Source organism: Saccopteryx bilineata, chromosome 8 (assembly GCF_036850765.1).
Source record: "Saccopteryx bilineata isolate mSacBil1 chromosome 8, mSacBil1_pri_phased_curated, whole genome shotgun sequence".
Taxonomy (NCBI): domain Eukaryota; kingdom Metazoa; phylum Chordata; class Mammalia; order Chiroptera; family Emballonuridae; genus Saccopteryx; species Saccopteryx bilineata.
The window spans coordinates 10,139,126-10,158,968 of record NC_089497.1 but is presented as its reverse complement, the minus strand read 5'-3'; the positions used below and the strand labels follow the sequence as shown (position 1 = coordinate 10,158,968).

Genomic DNA, 19,843 nt, shown 5'->3' with positions numbered 1-19,843 from the left:
CCTCAATCCCAACTCTCGGTCCAAATCTCAGCAGAAGTTTGGCAGAAGGAGATTTAGAGTCTGGAAATGGTTTGGGAAACAGTCTATTTCTTAGTCCCTCGTAGCCTTCATTATTGGATATATAATGGGCATCCATTTTTGAAGCCCTGACCATCAAATGTATATTTAAACTCAAATCAAATATACATTGGCGTTGGGTAATATCTCTAGTCTCAGCATAGGACACTTTTCATAACATTTGATATCCATCAGTGTAAGCTTCTTACTGTCAACTTCCACTTCTTTTGAAAAATCCCTGTCCCTGGCATCCAATTCCATTTCTAAGGGAATTCCAAGACTATAGCAAAGGGTATTTGATGGAACTCAGAGCAGAGAAATGAAGGAAATTTAATTTTTTACTGTTGTGGGAAAGGCCTACAATGGAATTAAGAGGAGTTTAGAGAAAGAACATGAATGTTCATTGAACATCTTCTGGGAGTTGTGTGTGTGTGTGTGTACTGTTTCATTTAATATTTATAACAATCATGAGTTTTTGTTTTTTTTTTTAATAAATTTTTATTAATGGTAATGGGATGACATTAATAAATCAGGGTACATATATTCAAAGAAAACATGTCTAGGTTATTTTGTCATCAAATTATGTTGCAAACCCCTCACCCAAAGTCAGATTGTCCTCCGTCACCCTCTATCTAGTTCTCTGTGCCCCAATCATGAGTTTTTATCATTATTTTATACATAAGGAAGGTAAGGCTCAGAGAGTATAAAATAATAAGTTTGAGATCAGGAGATGACTCACATGAAGGTAAAGCAGGTTTGGTCACTATAGAGTCCAAAGCCAAGAAGTCCCACAAGTTCCAGCGACAGACCGAGTGGCAGGAAGTAGACAGGGATCAAGCAGCTGACGTGACTAAGGCTAGTACTGAGTGACTGGGTTCTATCTGACCGCTGGGTATAAGACGTGGATTCTTAAAATACATTTTCAGGTGTGTGTTATGTTTTAAAGACGCCTGGCATAGTATGAGTTTCCATAACATGTTTACTAGACATTTAAAAATATTCTATAATTTCTTTAAAAACCAGAATAATGCTAAATACCCAAATAATTCCTATCAGCCTTTTAAGGCAATCAAGAAGGAGAAATATCTCCTTGTGTTTGGAGTTATAATTTGGCTAGTCAGTCTCTAACTTATTTACAAAATGTATTCATTGACATCAGACATTTCCTTTTCTGTGAAATAACTAAAGGTTAAAATAGAATGTTGTTTAATCTCTTTTGCTTGCTTGAAAAGGAGAGAGAGAGAGAGACTTTGTACACTGAAATCAGAAAGTCTAGTCTGATTTTAATTTCATTTTAACCAGAGCCAAAGAAAAAGTACTCATACTGCCATTCAGTGTTCTTTTAACACCAACTAAAGCCATTCTTTAAAGTCTTATGTTAAAAAAAAGTAGAGAGAGAGAGAGATATTACATTCTTCTTCTATCTCACAAATAGAACTCTATATTCTGTCTCCCTGTAAAATGACTTATAATCCTGTTTTTGTAGGAAAACTCCTCCATCTATAACCTCAAAATTAGGTAGCTCTGGTGGTTTTTAAAATATATCCACAAATTGTTATATCCTGCTCTCTTCAAAAGGTGGGCCATTGTGCCCCTCCCCTTATATAAGCTGGATTTAATAACTTGCTTCTAACAAATAAAATATGGTGGAAGTAATGGTGTAGGACTTCTGAGAATTGATCTTAAAGGCACTATGGTTTGCTTCTTATTCTGTCTTGAATCTCGCACTCTGGGGGTAGCCAAATGCCCTGTGATATGGACACTCAAGTGACCCCAGAAAGGACCAACGTAATGAGGAGACTGATGCTGCCGACCAGCTCCCACCAAGCTGTGGGGCCTCCTGCCTACAACCATGAGAGCGAGTTTGGAAACAGATACTTCAGGCGTAGGTAGCCTCTCGATGACATTTTGATTGCAGCCTAACACTGAGATGGGACCCTCGGCTACACCGCTCCCAGACTCCTAACTCAGAGAAGCTGTGAGACAGTACGAGTTTGTTGTCTTACGCCCCTCCACTTGGGAGTAATTTGTCATGCAGCCAGAGGTAACTAAAACAGTAGCTAAAGTTACATAATGGATACGAAAGTACTGGAAAATAAGAACAATGCACACTATTATCAGTTCATCTTTATATTATGTTTTGGTGGACAATCCATCATTGTAACCTTCTTTCCCCCCCCTGCCTTATAGATTATTTAGGACCACCCAAAATTTGATGAAACCTATAAGGGTCCTGCCTTTCCTGCTTGTTGACAGATCCCAGACTGACCTTGGAGTTCTTCCCCGGTCACCTGGTATCATGACCTCAGGTAATCGCATAAACAGCAGGAAGTCCCCACTGCGATCCGCTCTGCACACCTGTCCCAGCACGGTGTGTTGTGGAGACGACATTAACTACGCCTGGAGCCCATAGCTTATTCGTTATTAATCTGGTTCTCAGCTTAAGGACCGAATGACTAACTCTCAGCTCCTGATGCTGATTCCACCGCATAAGAACCGAAGGGGGCTAACCTAGGTTTCACAGCCAGAGCTGCGTCTAGACACCATCCAACTCTGTGAGCCTGGTGTGGTGTATGCCCGTCTTGCAGCAGTTAGAGGTCAGCATTAACAAAAGGAACTAAAAATACAGTTATCGGTTACGACGTTCGGCTTTGAGAAACAGAGAACCCCAACAACAGTGGGTGAAACAGGTAAAGGCTTCCATTTCCCCACAGTGCGAATTCCAGGAACAGGCAGCTTGATGCTGGAGCAGTTACTCAAGCATGTCATGGAGGAATCGGGCGGCCCGCGTTGGCCAGTTCTGCTGTCCTCAACACGTGCCTGTCATCCTTATGGTGACAAGAGAGCTGCTACCTCTCCGGGCATCACGTCCCAGCTTCAGGCAGGAAGGACAAAGCACAAAGCTTTCTCCTCATAATTCTTTGTGTTTTCTTTCAGTTTGGTTTTTGTTTTCAGAGGACAAAGTTCCCAGTAGACATTTTTGACACTTTATTGGTCAGAACTGGCTCACTTGACTACCCCAAACAATAGTAGAGGCTGAGAATTCAGATTCATAAATGACAATTCCCACAGAAAAAAGCACCAAAAAAGAAATTGATTGAAATGGGTGTGGAGTGATCTAATCCTTAGGACTTTAATATCTGCCATGGAAGGGAACGTAGGCTTATTTTGTATGTATGTATGTATGTATGTATCTATATGATATATACGCATGTGTGTATAAATGTAATATATATAAGGATATAAAAATGCATACATATATACATTTTTTAAAATGGTCACTCTGCAACACTTCCTCCCACCGGGAAGAGGCCGCTCGGAGAGAAAACGTTGGTGCAGCTGTGGGTGGGCGTGTTTGACAGCGCTCCGTACCACCAGCACTGAGAGTAATAAATGTTCTCCCTCTTTTCTCTCATGAATATGGATGACGCTCTGAAGGCTGAAAGCAACCTAAAAATTTACGCGAGAAATGAGGCATGCACCGCTTTTGAAAATACATCAGCGCAAAGTCTGTATGACTGCATATTTTATACCCTTTTCAAGACGCTACACAAGGTCTGAGCCATCAGCCGAGTGCCGCCAGGGAGAACAAACGCGAACAAGGATACAGAAATCGGTGGTGAGCGTCCAGTTACCCTGCGACGCTGTGTGTGGTCGGTATGACGATTACGGTACCCACAGTCCGCTTTGCCGCAAGCTCCCCCCCCCCCCCACCCAGCCCTTCTCCCGCGAGCCTGATTTTCCACAAGATTATTCCTGGATAAGGGGTCAGAAATACTCACGGAGCAAAGCTGGTATGTGAGAAAGCATCCCACCAACATCTCCGACCGCCTCTGCCACTGTGTCCCCGTACCTTCTCCTGTGCCTAAGATCTCTCTTCCCCTTTCGGGAACATGAAGGAAACAGGCTGAGTGTTTCTGACTGGGAATTGAGTCGATAACTAATTTTTTATGCTAAATGTTTTTTATTATTCCAAATCTGTTTTGTAGGTATGGCCACATGGTAGTAACATGTTTTCCATCTTAGGAACTTGACTCCATGTTAATAATTTTCAGTACAATGGTCAGCCATGTGAAAATATTTACTGTCATTATGTTTTTCTTTATTTTAACTCTTTCTACCTTCACACTGTTTTTAAAAGTTCAATAAGGAATGAACGATATGGAACAAACGTCAAGGTCAGTTTTTCCAGGAGGCTGTTGTCCTTCCAGAACAGACTTGAGACGTACCAGGCTCGTCGAGTGAGACGCAGGGGGTGTCGTGCCTGTAAGACAAATGTCCACTACACGTCTGATCCCGAACAGTCTCATGGTTCCTATAACTCAGCATCTCCCGGAAACTTTTACAACAATACCAGTTCCTGGGCTGCAGTCATGACAGTTGAGTTGGACAGAAGCGTGGCTCAGAAGTCTGCGTTTTTGATAAGCCTTCCGATGGATTCTCATACGGAAGGAGCCCGGGTCACACGGGGAGAGACGCCGCTCTGATGAGTCCTGTGCTCACGTGGTGAGCGAGGCCCCAGTCAGCGCGTAGGTCCGCTGTGACGCGTTTGACAGGCCTGCTTCCCGTTCCGATCGGATTGGCTCCTCTGAGCAATGATTCCCTCTGCGTCCCACCTCTCCAGGGGTTCTCTGCTTCTACTTTTCCTCGGTCACGGGGAGTTCATGTTAATAATTTGCGTAGCACTTCCTACTACTAAATAACACTTACACCCAAGTATTCTGTCGTACAGAAAAAGTGTTTGTTAAGTAGCTAAGTTCAACTGAATGCCTCCCATGAATGAAAAAGGAAGAAATTAAAATAGATGAAAGCACCCCCTACTTCCAAATAAAGATTTCCAGATTAGAGAGCGCCTGCCTATCTGTCAGCGAGTATGAACTTCTTCAGCTCGTCTTTAGTGACAAACTACATAGCTCAACTGAACGATTACCATTCTAGAAGGATCATTCCTTGGCCAATTAAAATGTCCAGAAAGATTGGTGTTAGAGGCAAGATTGGTCTTTAATCCTTTTCTTCTAAGAACTTTCCATATTTTTTTTCTTACTTTTAAGAGATTGTCCTATTTTTCTACGGAAAGCCTATAGAAGGGTTTCTCTTGGTAAAACGTATGTCTGGGGGGCTCTCCCTATGAACCAGCTGTTATTTTCCCCTGGCTGCCAGACAGGGTTTCGCTGAGATACTCTATCTGAGGCCTCATCTGAGTTTAAGAAAATGAGACTGCATATTTCCCAGGTAGGTTACCAGCTGTGCTTGAGAAAGTGTCACAAGGCCTTACAAAGAGTTAAGAGAAGGAAGAAGGGGGAGGGGAGGGGAAGAGAAGAGAGAACAATTGATTTTTTTCAAATTTATTTTTAATTTATTGGACGACCTGGTTCGCCAAACTATAAAGGTTTCCGGTGCACAACTCAATATAACACCATCTACACACTGCAGCATGCACCCTCTGCCCCGGGCAAAGCCTCTGTCTGTCACGTGTCTCCCTGACCCTCTTCCCACTTCCCTCCGCCCCTCCCCCCCTTCCCTTCGGCTGGTGCCGTCCTGTTGCCCGTGTCTGTGTGTTCTGTATAAATGTGTTTGGGCTAATCTCTTTACCTTCTTTCATCCAGTCTCCTTCCCCTCTGACAGCCGTCCGTCTACTCCATGTGTCTGTGCCTCAGTTTCCACTTTGTTCGTCAGTTTATTGTGTTCATTAGATTCCACGTATAGGTGAGATCTCACGGTATTTTTCTTTCTCTGACTGACTTATTTCACTAGCGTAATGCTGTCACAAAGGGTGAGATCTCCTTCTTTTCTATAGCCAAGTAATATTCCATTGTGTAAATGTACCACAGTTTTGTGGGGTTTTTTTTAATCCACCCCTCTATTAATGGGCACTTGGGCTATTTCTAGATCTTGGCTATTGTAAATAACACTGTAATGAACATGGCAGGGGGTGCATATATTCTTTTGAAATAGTGTACAATTGAATTTTTTAAAGCATTTCCTCAATGCCGACTGCTTTAAATCAAGAATCTCCCTTAGTTCTCATGACAGTCAAGAGATGTACATTCGTTATATGCTGGTTTTGCAGCTGATGTTAATGGAGGCAGAGAGAGAGATGAAGGAAATTGCCGGAAGCCACATAGCTACTAAGGGGCAAGCTAAGGTTCAGGTGGAGCTGTCTGTCCACAGAGTTCTGAACCGTGCTCGGCCAGAGAACCCCCCGGCTGCGGTGATCAGGGGATATTCAGCCAGGTGTAGCCAGCTTCACAGCCCTGTTCTGTCACTCCGGATGTTGCAGGAAGGCCAGCAGAAACTGGTGGATCAAAAGTTGTGGCCCACTGTTTAATTCGTGGGGGTCTTTGACAGCCTCAGAAACCAGGCTGCATTGAGCTCCCTCCCCCACCACATCAGCCCCTCACAATTCGTTCGCTATATACCCTATCTGTTAGCCCGTGTATGGCACCAATGAAGGTCAGTTCTAAACTGTCCAATAAAACCATCAGAATGATTAAGAGAACCCTATAGGTGTCAGAAAAATATCAAAAATCAGTATAATGCCTGAGTTGAGCCTACGCTATATTTTGTTGCAGGGTGAACAGAACTATTTGGCTATTAATGTTATATTGCTATTATTATTTTTATTATTTATTATTCTTAGGGGGACCCACAGTTCAGACACTCCTAATTGCTTGAACTTCTGGGCCGATTAAGGCGATTTTAAAGGGAATATGTCAGAAATCACACTGTATGTTTTCATACGCCACCTCTCCCCAAATTTCCGGATAGCTCTAAAGCACTTAGCATAGGTCTTGTCAGGGAAAATCCCAGTGTATGAATCTAACAGGCTCAGCGTTACTTATCAAAAGGCTATCTCGCGGGATGTTTTGCATAATCAAAGTGGTTTACTAACTCAAGTCATCATTTGATTATTTCATTTATATTCCAATCCACAGGGACATAAGCATGTCAATTACAAAAGAACCCAGTCACTAAATACAAAACAGCTACAAGATTGCGAAAGTATTATTGTACAGGACTCTAGCATACGACACAGCTCAATGGAAAGAAGGCTTTCACAAAACACCAGGTAAATGTTGATGATTCACATTGCCTCACAGGAAATGCCTTTTAGTTTTTCTCCTTGAAGAGTATGTATATTGTTACTCAAAAGCAAATCATCTTCATTTAGATCTAAAATAGATTAATGTTATATATGGGTTATAAGAAATTATAGGATTGAAGAAGTATGAGTGTAATTTAATATTCATAGTCTATTAAGATACTCTATTGGCTAGATCGTCGTAAGTGTTCGTATTCATTAAAATGTTATTCTTGCAAATATATAATTGTAAAATAGAAATTAAACAAAATAAAAATGAAGGATGCCACTGATCAGCTGTGTACCTACCATAGCCAGGGAACCTCTCTGGGACTCAGTTTCCCTGTAGATAATAAAAGAGTAGCACATACATACGACAGCCTCCTCTAACTCCACAACGCTATCATTCCCTGAAGTTACCACCTCACCAGTTTCTGCTAAACCACCTTCCAACCCCTTACATCATATTGAGCTTTGCTGGTTCACGTCTTCTCAGCACGAATTATGCATGCTGAAGTTTGTTCTGTCTGTGCCTCAGTCAGAGCTTTGGGATGTGGCATCTAGTTACCTGCAGCTAAATGAAAACTTTCACAAGGTAGTAGTAGCATTACCCTCACAAGCCCTGTGAAAGGGGCTTTATGTATTTAAGTCTTGAAGGCAGAGCATGCTCCAAGAGGGTGGGGCTGGAAGGGTCACTCAATCCACACAGCAGAGTCGATAGGTGAGGAAACCACACAATCACTCAGCCATCAGGCCTTTGTTTTCCCCTTTCACCTTGACAACTTTTTACTTGCAGTTGTTACTTCAGTTTTTCACTATTCCTTATTCTCACACACTGTCGGGGAGGAAGGGGTTGGTAAAGTCTACCTTTCATGTTCAGTAAAAAAAAATAAGTGCGAGTTTTTCTCCAAATCCCCATCATAGCTAATGATTAAAAGATATGTTAAGGCCTTGGCCGGTTGGCCCCAGCCAGGGCACACAGGAGAAGCACCCAGCTGCTTCTTCCCCCTTCCCCCTCTCCTTTCTCTCTGTCTCTCTCTTCTCCTCCCGCAGCCAAAGCTCCATTGAAGCAAAGTTGGCCCAGCTGCTAAGGACGGTTCTACATAGCCTCTGACTCAGGTGCTAGAGTGGCTCCAGTTGCAATGGAGCAACGCCCCAGAGGGACAGAGCATAGCCCCTGGTGGACATGCTGGGTGGATCCCAGTTGGGTGCATGTGGAAGTCTGTCTGTCTGTCCCCCACCCCTGCTTCCCACTTCAGAAAAATACAAAAAAAAAAAAAAAAAAGATATGTTAAATCCACAGCTCAGGGGGAGGGGTATACAGCACAATCAAATGTCAAAATAATCTAGAGATGTTTTCTCTCAACATATGTACCCTGATTTATCAATGTCACTGCATTAAATTTAATAAATAAAAAAAATCCACAGCTCAGCCTCAGAGTTATTTACATTAATTACTTAATATTTAAAAACAGAACAACCCATTAAAGAATTCTAAAAAATAATTAAATTTTAAAATGAGCTAGCTTTGTGAACTGGCTCTTTGAAGTAATAACTTCCATCACAGTGACAGGATGATAAAAGCAGAGTTTTATAGATTTATTATTATTATTATTATTTACTATATTCAAAAAAAAACACAACTATTTCCTCCATTTCTTTATTCCTTTCCATCTCTTTTCTTTTTTGATTCCTTGAACATGAGTCTTAGAGAGCTTCCTCTCTAATTATTCTTCTGGGCACCAGAAAATAAATCAGTGAAGTGGTCCCTTCTTCTCTACAACCTGGAAGCAGTTGAGGGATATGCACAATGCATTCATGCCCCGTACACAACAATGCAAGGCAGTGAAATGCGGAATTCAGGTGTTATTGTGGGGAGGGGTCACTATGACCCAGAGCACCAGTGGAAGAGTCAGGACCCGATTGATGGACACTTGAAAAATAGATATGATTGGCAAAGGTTGGAGAAAAAGTAAAAGTACACATCATGGCAGTGCCATGAACAGTGGCCTCTGGTGTGGAATTAGTAGAACGTGTGTAATTAGGTTTAGAGATCGAGGTGGGCCTGCAGCAGGCAATTCGGAAGATAGCATAGGAGGGGGTAGGGCTGGAAGAGGAAGGAAAGACGGGCCTTGAGTGCTAGGTGAAATTTGGACATCACCCGCTAAACCAATGTGGGGAATTCTGTCAGGGAGACTAGGGAGGCTGATGGCGAGGTGAAGGACAGCCGCTGTGAAGGGGCAGCCCAGCTTCCGGCTCTCTCTCCTGACATCACCTCAGACTTTGAGTCTAGGACTGTCCACATCCCTCTTGCTTCTTTTCCAAAAGAGTGTAAATATATGTATTTTAGTGTAGAATTTCCTAATTTTAAAAATATGAACGGGCTAAATAAGCTTTTTCTCAGAATAAATTCCATTATAGAGCTACCAATTTGAGGCATCTTCTTTTTTTTTTTTTAAATAATTTTATTTTTTTAATGGGGCGACATCAATAAATCAGGATACATATATTCAAAGATAACAAGTCCAGGTTATCTTGTTGTTCAATTATGTTGCATACCCATCACCCAAAGTCAGATTGTCCTCTGTCACCTTCTATCTAGTTTTCTTTGTGCCCCTCCCCCTCCCCCTTTCCCTCTCCCTCTCCCTCCTCCCCCCGTAACCACCACACTCTTATTAATGTCTCTTAGTTTCACTTTTATGTCCCACCTACGTATGGAATAATGCAGTTCCTGGTTTTTTCTGATTTACTTATTTCACTTCGTATAATGTTATCAAGATCCCACCATTTTGCTGTAAATGATCTGATGTCATCATTTCTTATGGCTGAGTAGTATTCCATAGTGTATATGTGCCACATCTTCTTTATCCAGTCATCTATTGATGGGTTTTTTGGTTGTTTCCATGTCCTGGCCACTGTGAACAATGCTGCAATGAACATGGGGCTGCATGTGTCTTTATGTATCAATGTTTCTGAGTTTTTGGGGTATATACCCAGTAGAGGGATTGCTGGGTCATAAGGTAGTTCTATTTTCAGTTTTTTGAGGAACCACCATACTTTCTTCCATAATGGTTGTACTACTTTACATTCCCACCAACAGTGTATGAGGGTTCCTTTTTCTCCACAGCCTCTCCAACATTTGCTATTACCTGTCTTGTTAATAATAGCTAATCTAACAGGTGTGAGGTGGTATCTCATTGCCGTTTTGATTTGCATTTCCCTAATAACTAAAGAAGATGAGCATCTTTTCATATATCTGTTGGCCATTTGTATTTCTTCCTGGGAGAAGTGTCTGTTCATGTCCTCTTCCCATTTTTTTATTGGATTGTTTGTTTGTTTGTTGTTGAGTTTTATGAGTTCTTTGTTTATTTTGGATATTAGGCCCTTATCTGAGCTGTTGTTTGAAAATATCATTTCCCATTTAGTTGGCTTTCTGTTTATTTTGTTATCAGTTTCTCTTGCTGAGCAAAAACTTCTTAGTCTGATGTAGTCCCATTCATTAAATTTTGCCTTCACTTCTCTTGTTGAGGCATCTTCTATAACAAACAAAGAAGCTTTGAGGGTTTTGGACTAAGGAAGGGCCACCAGGAAAATGACATTTTACAACGATTACCGACTTATTTTGTGCTCTTATAACATTTTTATTAATCTGTAGTCTCCCAAATATTATCTTACAAGAGAACATTTTTAAAGGCAGAAACAGTTTGCTACCAAGTAGCAACAAAGTTGGAACGGCTGAATTAGATAATACGCAATAGTACTTTTTAAAGACGTCTCACACCCCGTATTCTGCAATGTGACCTTGGCACTCTTCCATCAAGAAATGGAGTTCAACTCTCCTCTTATTACATGCAGCTGGCCTAGTGACTCGCTGGTCACAGGAGAAGTTGTGAACTCCAAGTCTAGGTGACACGAAGCCTTCATCTTCTCCTTGATGTTTTGGGGTGGTCCTCTTCAGCCACCTCCCTGTGTGATGTGTGAGGCTCCCTCTCTTCTCCCTCCCTCTTCAAACCTAGCCCTCAGCCTGAGGGGAGTTTAAGTCAAATGGAGAAGGAACATGTTCTCCAGTGGACAGTCCTAGCTGAGCATAGCCTTTAATTTTCCCAGAATGAGTACAAGACAAAAGGTGTAGGCGAAGAAGCCTCTAGGTGATTCCAGCCAACAGGCATTGAAGTCCTCCTCAGCCATTCAAGTCTTCCCAGAGGAAGCCGCAGACATCGTGAAGCACTGCCCTGTTTGAATTCCCGATGCCCCACATCCACGAGGGGAATAAAACGTTGTTGGATGTCATTAGGTTTGGGGGTGATTTGCTTATAGTGATAGATTGTCAGAACGTTCATAAAAGGCACAACTGGTCACAAATAAGAGTGGACATCCAAATACACCACATCACAGAGACATTTAGACTCCAACTGCCCTTCGAAAGCAGATGCAGGAAAGAATGAAATTAAGTAAACAAAACAACAACAACAAAAAACAACCAACATCCACACAAAAACAAACAAACAAACAAAAAACGATATTTCTAAGCAGTTTCTAGGTTATACTAACAGAGATACTTCTGACCATACTCAGGTGACTATATTCCTAGTAAGGATGCCCCTAATGAATGGAACTAATCCCAAGATTCATTTGTATGAAACACTAGAGCTCTGAGTGTCCTCATTCGATTCTGAAAGCTTCCCTTGGAAATAAAAGAGGCCTGCTCAGTGGCTGCTTCTGCCCCGGGGAGTGGTGGTGGGGGGGCTCATTCCCAGGTCTGGAGCAGACTTCAGGTGTGAAACAGGACTCCTCTCTGCATTAGCCAGTCTAACAAGACGTTAAGTCACGTGCTTTTGGGAAACAATTATTAAAACAAAGCAGAATAGTAAGTAAACTTGTGACTTTATACATCGGTCATCTTGAAAGTGAGGATATAAATCCAATAATGTAAAAGAATAATGTCTGGAAAAATTTAGCACAAATATGTATATGCTCACTCTGACGAAGTTAGCCAAATAATAATATTGAGTAGAATACAGGAAAGAAGGCTTCGAACCATTGACACTTTCAATGTTGAACTGGAAAATCCTAACAACTTTTCTTCTCTACTAGTGTACTGTAATGAATCTCATCAAAACCTCACGTAAAGAAGATTTATTTTGCAGCAGTATGGCTGAAGTTAATACGCTTTTCATTACTAACATGTTTCCTGACCTCGTTCAGACCCTGTTGCCTTCGTTAACAGGTTGATGTTTTTGCATATTTTAGAGTTTATGAACAGTCTCTTGCAGTCACATTGTTTGAAGACTCTCTCCATCTCCAAACATGTTCTGTTTCCTTTTTAATTTTTTTTTTAAAAATTTTGCTTTGTTTCTATTCCTTGTATTTTCTGTTATAAAATATGAAAACCCTGTTTTTAAAGCTATGTTTACTTAAATCATAACTTGATCTTAGGTATATTCCAATTTACAGGCTCAAAGACTGTTGTGTTCAGGCTTTATTTTCCATAAAATGAAGGCCAAAATAAATGTCAATATTTTTAAATTGATTTCAATCTACTAAGATGAATATTATGCGTATTTTTCCTGCTTATATGCTGAAAATACGATGAATATGGATTACAGATTAATTTCCCTTAAATCTTAAATGATGCCAATTTTCCAGTTATACATTCCAAAACACACGATTTACCTTACATTTATCTGACAGATGTTGTCTTTTTTAATAGCAAAGATATAATTTGAGATTAAAAATGTTTAGAAGGAAATGGACTACATAAACTACATATGTTACGGGTCTGGCACTCAACCTGTTTGATGAATTTTGTCTTATCTGATAAAACCCAGTCATGTTGCCAAACTCCGTGAATTTCTCCATTAATTAAAAGACCTAGGCGCGAATCCTTGTCTAAGCATAGCCTGTGGAAATGTCTTTCATCAGGCTCCAGTATTCTTTAGGACCTCAGTGTTGTTAGTATAATAGGCGTCATGGGGAAATACCATTTTGAATTTGAAATTGAAAGAAACATTTTGTTTTGTTTTTTGTTTTTGTTTTTGTTTTGGTCTCAGAGATGGCAGCGGATTCCTTAGGAGTATATGTCTCTCCTTCCATTCATTCCCCTAAATAGGGGGGTGGATGACAGCAATAATGCCCCTTCCGCCCTTCATCTCACTGAACTTCTTAGACTGCCTATCTGCAGGCATAGAAAACCACTCTTAAGGAATTATGCAATTAACAGCTAAAAAAAAAAACTGTTTAAAATGAGAAAGAAATATTGTGGGTTGATATGTAGGGCACTAATTGCTTAGAAATACTCTGAGCTTTCCAAATAAAGCTATTATACCCATAAAATTCCAGTCCACTGCTTGTGGCCTCCCCTCCCTGGCTAATTGTCTCCCTATAATTTACAGTGGCAACAGGGCTTGGGTCTCGAGCCATCGACTGTTCCTAGCATAGCATTAATCCTTAGGAATTGTCTGTGACTCAGCTGTTACTGCCGAAATGTTAGCTATGCGCGCGCGCGCGCGCACACACACACACACACACACAGAGCAAACACAGGGTCACTCAAGAATCTGAGAAACACCAGAGCTGACAAGGATTCTGTAAAGACTTTCTTCCTTCTTTGATAAAACAGAGGCTCCGGATCCTAAACGCCGCACCTGAGGTTCAAGATTTTACACCATTTCATCAGACTACTTATAATAGAATTACTTGCTTATTATGTATAACTTTTTAAACATAGTCCACAGAAAAGCAGTTTTAGTAATTAGAGTCCTCGAAGAGATTTGTCACCAAACTTATAACTAAAAATAATCTATAATAAATGATACATCCTTTATCCATAGATCAATATACAATAATCTAAAACTGGTATGTTTATTAAAGGAATGGACGGACGGATGTCTGACTCACTCACTGAGGGTGTGAGTGAAGACAGCTGACACACATGAGGAGAAGGGAGAGCCAAATTAAAACATGACCTTATTAGAACATTTCTCATATTGTAATAAAAAAAAGTATCTGAAACAATTCTCAAGTTGTTTCATTATTTATTGTTATAATAGTGAAAATTATAACTATTTTAAAATTCAGTTAAAACTATTCATCAAAATATTATATAATCTAAGATAAAATAAATTTATTCCAAGGGAAAAGGATTATTTTAATAAATACTCTGTAAAGCGAAGAGGTCTGCCAAAAAAAAGCCCAACAAAAAACAACCAAACAGAAGGCAAAATATGAACAGATATAAATATATACCATAATTCCCTTTGTCGCAAGATACTAAAATACCTTTCTTGATTAAAAATCAGAAACTCTTAAATATTCAATAACTGATATAAACAAATATTTCCTGTTTGAGTAAAATTGAAGAGAAACTACTAATTAAATCAATTTCTTATTTTGTTGTGCATCTTTGTGAACTCTTAAGTAATTTTAATTTTAAAGTCATTTGTTAAGTAATTTTAATTTTAAAGTTGTTTGTTATGAACGAATATTTTACATCTGCTTGCTAATTTGCTTTGGGAAAATTTAAAAGTATAAAATGGTATGTAATTTTGCATTGGTGATCAATGTTATTTCTCTTAAATGTTTAAAGAAAATTGAACTACAACAACTTTAATATACATGTTATTTTTAGAGCTTTTTTCTCTTTAACACATTTTTAAATTATTTTAGGCATTAAAGACTTTCAAATATTATTTGCACTTGAGTCTTTGTCTCAACAGGTAACTGAATTAGATTCCACTTCCTTTCTGCATGTCTGTGTATCTACACATACACGTATACACCCTATTAATAATATACAATTCTATCTATTTGGCTTTCTTTTTAAGTAGACCACAATACCCTGCTCATTTTAGTGGAGAAAGATGTAAATTTTCTTACCTGCCCTTTAAACTACTTCGGGAAAATGCAAAGTCAGCGGAACTAAATTTAGCAATTACCTTTTAGCTGACAGAGCCTTCTGATGTGGGAATCAGTCTCAAGCTTGCTGGATTCTTGCCAGGTTGTGTCATTGACTGTTTTCCTTTCTACAGCAAAGTAGAAGATTGGTTAGCAGAATTCACAATAAGCGTAAGAAATTTCAAATCAAAGCAAGTTCAGCACATTGTGGTAACTTGGTGATATGACACGGGAGGTCTGTAGTTCATTCCAGGGAGTTCTAGTCCCTGGTGAACACCCCCAGGTGTCCTCTGGGCTCCCATTTATTTGCATAAACTACATAAGCACCCAAGTATATATGGCAGAGTGATGCTACTGGAAGAAATTTTGATAGCTTACAACTACCTTATTCTTTAGAGTATTTTTATTGAGTCAATAAACATTTATTTTTATGCAAAAAGTTTAAGTACCCTCACCCTCCACCTCCACATTCCTTATTGTTTTTAACAATATGATTGCGTTGAAAAAACATGGAGCTGTGACAGATTCAAGACCCTTGAATGGAAGAACCAGGGTTGGCTCTTCTGTCTTGTCTTCCCAACACCCAACGCAGGCCCTGGACATGTCGTGAGGAACAGAACTGCACAGAAATGAAGAATTTGGTTTCACTTCCAATCTACTTAAGCAAAGACTAATCATTTTGCATATATCATAACACTGATAAGTAAATTTTAAATAATGCAATCAAAGGGAAACAAACTCAGTGTGCTGTGCTATTTTTAAAGTTACTATTTACTCTATTTGGTTATAGAAAAAGTAGCTGATCATCGAAAATTATGTTAGGGTGGAAACATCTACACCATTTTGTGCACAGACTGAATAGCATGTTATGAGAATGGACCTAGATGGAAAATAAAATGCTGCCTTAGTTCTTTAGGAGTACACGGTGTTCAAATCAGGGCTGGTACTTAAAATATTTAACAAGTAATTTCCCACAGGTCCTTCACTAATGAGCTTGGACCCAGCCCTTATCGATGTAACCACTGGCAGAATACCAGACCTGACTACATGCAGACACCCTTGGAAGATGCCTCAATTGCTAATCATCACCTTGCTCTAAATAAGCTTTTCATCAATATCCTGGAGACCGGTTTTTAAAAGAAGGGACATAGTTTGAACCTCTGGCTCCTAAGCTCTGTATGGAAGAAAGAAAGGAAAAAGGATATCCCCAAGTTTGACAAACTGCATAAAATAATGAATTATTGACTGAATAATTTAGATGTTTTGCTATGAATGTTTTATAATTACTGTCACTTTATATTCTGTAAAGGAAGGTTAGACATCCATTAGCTTTCAAAAGTAATTAGTATAATTAGAGATTTACTTCAGATTTAAAATATAAATCAATTACCTTTATTACTACTATGGGTACTGTAATTACAAAAACTTAAACTATACTTCAGAGCCATAGTAATCAAAATGGCATGGTACTGACATTAAAAGAGACACATATATCAATGAAACAGAATACAGAGTCCAGAAATAATCTCACATATACATTATATATGGTCAATTAATATTTGACAAAGAAGGCAAAAAACATACAAAGAGATTCAGACAGTCTATTTAATGAATGGGGCTGGGAAAATTGGACAGATATGTACTAAAAAATGAAAGTATTCCTCCTTATACCTTATACAAGAATAAACTCAAATGGATTAGAGACTTAAAGGTAAGACTTGAAACCATAATTATCTTAGGGAAAATAAAAACATAGGCAGTAAAATCTTAGACATTTCTTAAAGCAATATTTTTTTCTGATATGTCTCTTCAAGCAAGGGAAACAAAAGAAAAAATAGATAAGATTACATTAAAAAAAAAGTTTTTTCACAGCAAAAGGGAACCATCAAAAACATGGAAATAACCTACTAAATTAGAGAACATATGTGCCAGTGATATATCTGACAAGGAGTTAATATCCAAGATTTATAAAAAATTCATACTATACAACTCCAAAAACCAAACAATGTAATTTAAAAATGAGCAAAGGATGTCAATAGACACTTCTCCAAACATAACATATGGAAGGCCAATAGATATATGAAACAATCTTCAACGTCACTAATCCTCAGAGAGATGCAAATTAAGCCGAAATAAGTTATCACCTCACACCTGTCAGAATGACTACCATCAATAAATTTACAAAAAACAAGTGTTGGGGAGGGTGTAGAGAAAGAGGAACCCTCGTGCCTTGTTGGTGGGAATGCAGATTGGGGCAGCCACTGTGGAAAGCAGTATAGAGTTTCCTCAAAACAATAATAATGGGCCTGCCTTACAGCTCAGTGATTCCACTTCTAGGAATTTATCCAAAGAAATCCAAAATTCTAATTTGAAAGAATATAGACATCCCTATGTTTATTGCAGCATTATTTACAATAACAACCAACCCAAGTGTCCATCTATAGATGAGTGGATAATAAAGCTGTGGTACATTTACACAAGGGAATATTTCTCGGCCATAACAATGAACAAATTCTTTTTCTTTTTCTTTTTCTTTTCTTTTTTCTTTTTTTGTATTTTTCTGAAGCTGGAAATGGGGAGGCAGTCAGACACTCCCGCATACACCCAACGGGGATCCACCCGGCATGCCCACCGGGGGGCGATGCTCTGCGCATCTGGTGTCGCTCTGTTGCAACCAGAGCCATTCTAGCGCCTGAGGCAGAGGCCACAGAGCCATCCCCAGCGCCCGGGCAAACTTTGCTCCAGTGGAGCCTTGGCTGCGGGAGTGGAAGAGAGATAGAGAGGAAGGAGAGGGGGAGGGGTGGAGAAGCAGACGGGCGCTTCTCCTGTGTGCCCTGGCTGGGAATCGAACCCGGGACTCCTGTATGCCAGGCCGACGCTCTACCACTGAGCCAACCGGCCAGAGCAAAATCTTAACATGCAATAGCATGGGGTGGATCTAGAAAGTATTTTACTTAGTGTAATAAGTCAGTCAAAAAAAAAGACAAATACTATGTGGTTTCACTTACATGTGGAATCTAAAGAAATAAGCAAAATTTAAACAGAGATACAGAGAGCAAACTGGCCATTGCCAGAGGGGAGAGGGGTGGGGGACGCGGAGGAAAGAGGTGGGGGAAGTAGGAAGCACAGATTGGTAGTGACAATACAGACACTTGGAAGTGAGTTAAGCATAGGAAATATAGTCAGTAATACTTTGACGACTATGTATGGTGTCAGTTGGGGCACTAGAAATATCAAGGGAAACACTATGTAAACTTATGATTATCTAATCACTAAGCTGTACACCTGAAACCAAGACATAGTTTAAAAAAAGAAAAGTTTTGATGTTTGAAATGCTCTATAAGAGTCTTTCATAATTTAAGTAGTTTTTTTTAAATTCACTCCTAGATTTAAAAATCTGAAAAGACATCTAAGAGGTCATCTTGACCATGATCAACCAATCTACGGTTGGGAACCACCAAAGAGAATGATTTTTTAATATAAAAGAAAATTATTCTGAATAAATCAATGATTTATTTACTTAGCCATTTAAAGTAAGAATGGAATCACATTCCCCTTTTAGAGATTTTTTTTCTATAAAATTCAAAGACAAAACTCAATTTAATTTTCATGAATCACTTATTGTTGCTTACAGCAGTACATGCGAAAAGAACTTCCATGGAAACAGACCGTATCATCTGCATTAGTAATCTTATAAATTACTAACCGAATCCTTTGTTTTCAGATACAGATCTCCGGATTGACCTAGAAGAATAAAATAAACAATATTTAAGTCTATAGTTAATAAATAGTAGTATTTTAATAAAGCAGAAACTAAATCATATAGACACATGTGCAAAATCTTTAAGAAGAGAAATAAATTCCATTTCTAACTAAGGTCTACATATGGTCCTGTATATTTCTGACCCAAATTGACAAAGCACAATTAATACAAATTTAATCTCGGCTTGGAAATTTCTGTGCTATATGAAGAAACTAACATTCATTAAACACCACCCTCTCCCCCCAAATGGGCCATTTCTACATGAATATATCTCAAGAAATCAAACAGTTAGGAAAAGCTCTTCTTCAAATAATTATGTTCAATAAATACAGACTGATGCAAATTTAATACTATTGCACAGTAGATCTAGAAAAAAAATCACCAATTTCTATCAAAGCTTTTAACTGAAAAGCTGATGTGTGACTTTGAGCCGAATGATTCAATCTGATACCATCTGAACCCACTAAGCAATTTCAGTCATAAAAATAGAGACGACAAGATATAGGGCTTTCAGTGTAATGCAACAGGAAGTACATAGTCACTGATGACCTATTTATATAGACATGTAAACTTGAATCTTATCAAGCCTTGAGATCTAACTAAAAATTTACAGGAAATGGGGAGATTAAAAGAACACACTTTAAAAAAAAATACAAGAATGCAATCAGCACAATTTTAAAACACGAAAAGTTCCTCAGAACAAACAATCCAGTTTCCAATAAACAGAAAAAGAGATATGCAAATTAAGAAACACGAACCAAATACAATGTATATAACTTGTTTGGATTTTGATTCAAATTAACTATGAAAAATTACTTGAGGCTATCAGAGATATTTTAACATTGACTATATTTTTGGTGATATGAAGCGATTTTTCTTATTTTGTGCTAGTGCAGTTAGTGGTACTGTGGTCACTTTTTAAAAAAATTCTTGTGTTTTAAAGATATATATTGAAACATAAGAATATAGGTCTAGGATCTGCTTTTAAAAAACCTAGTGTGGGCTGGGGGAGTGGGGAATGAAAGGGGTAGAGATGGAGTAAGATTGAC

General features: G+C 39.0%; 1 protein-coding gene across 1 annotated transcript in view; it reads right to left on the bottom strand.

Annotated features, from left to right (window-relative positions):
* The window catches only part of SAMSN1 (SAM domain, SH3 domain and nuclear localization signals 1), a 141,969-nt gene that overhangs the window by 94,571 nt on the left and 27,555 nt on the right, over nucleotides 1-19,843 (bottom strand). Inside the window, exons 4-5 of the mRNA XM_066241572.1 lie at nucleotides 18,738-18,775; nucleotides 15,073-15,159 (exon numbers count right to left, since the gene is read on the bottom strand). Coding sequence (XP_066097669.1) covers nucleotides 15,073-15,159; nucleotides 18,738-18,775 — 125 coding nt within the window. The remainder of the gene's footprint in view (nucleotides 1-15,072; nucleotides 15,160-18,737; nucleotides 18,776-19,843) is intronic.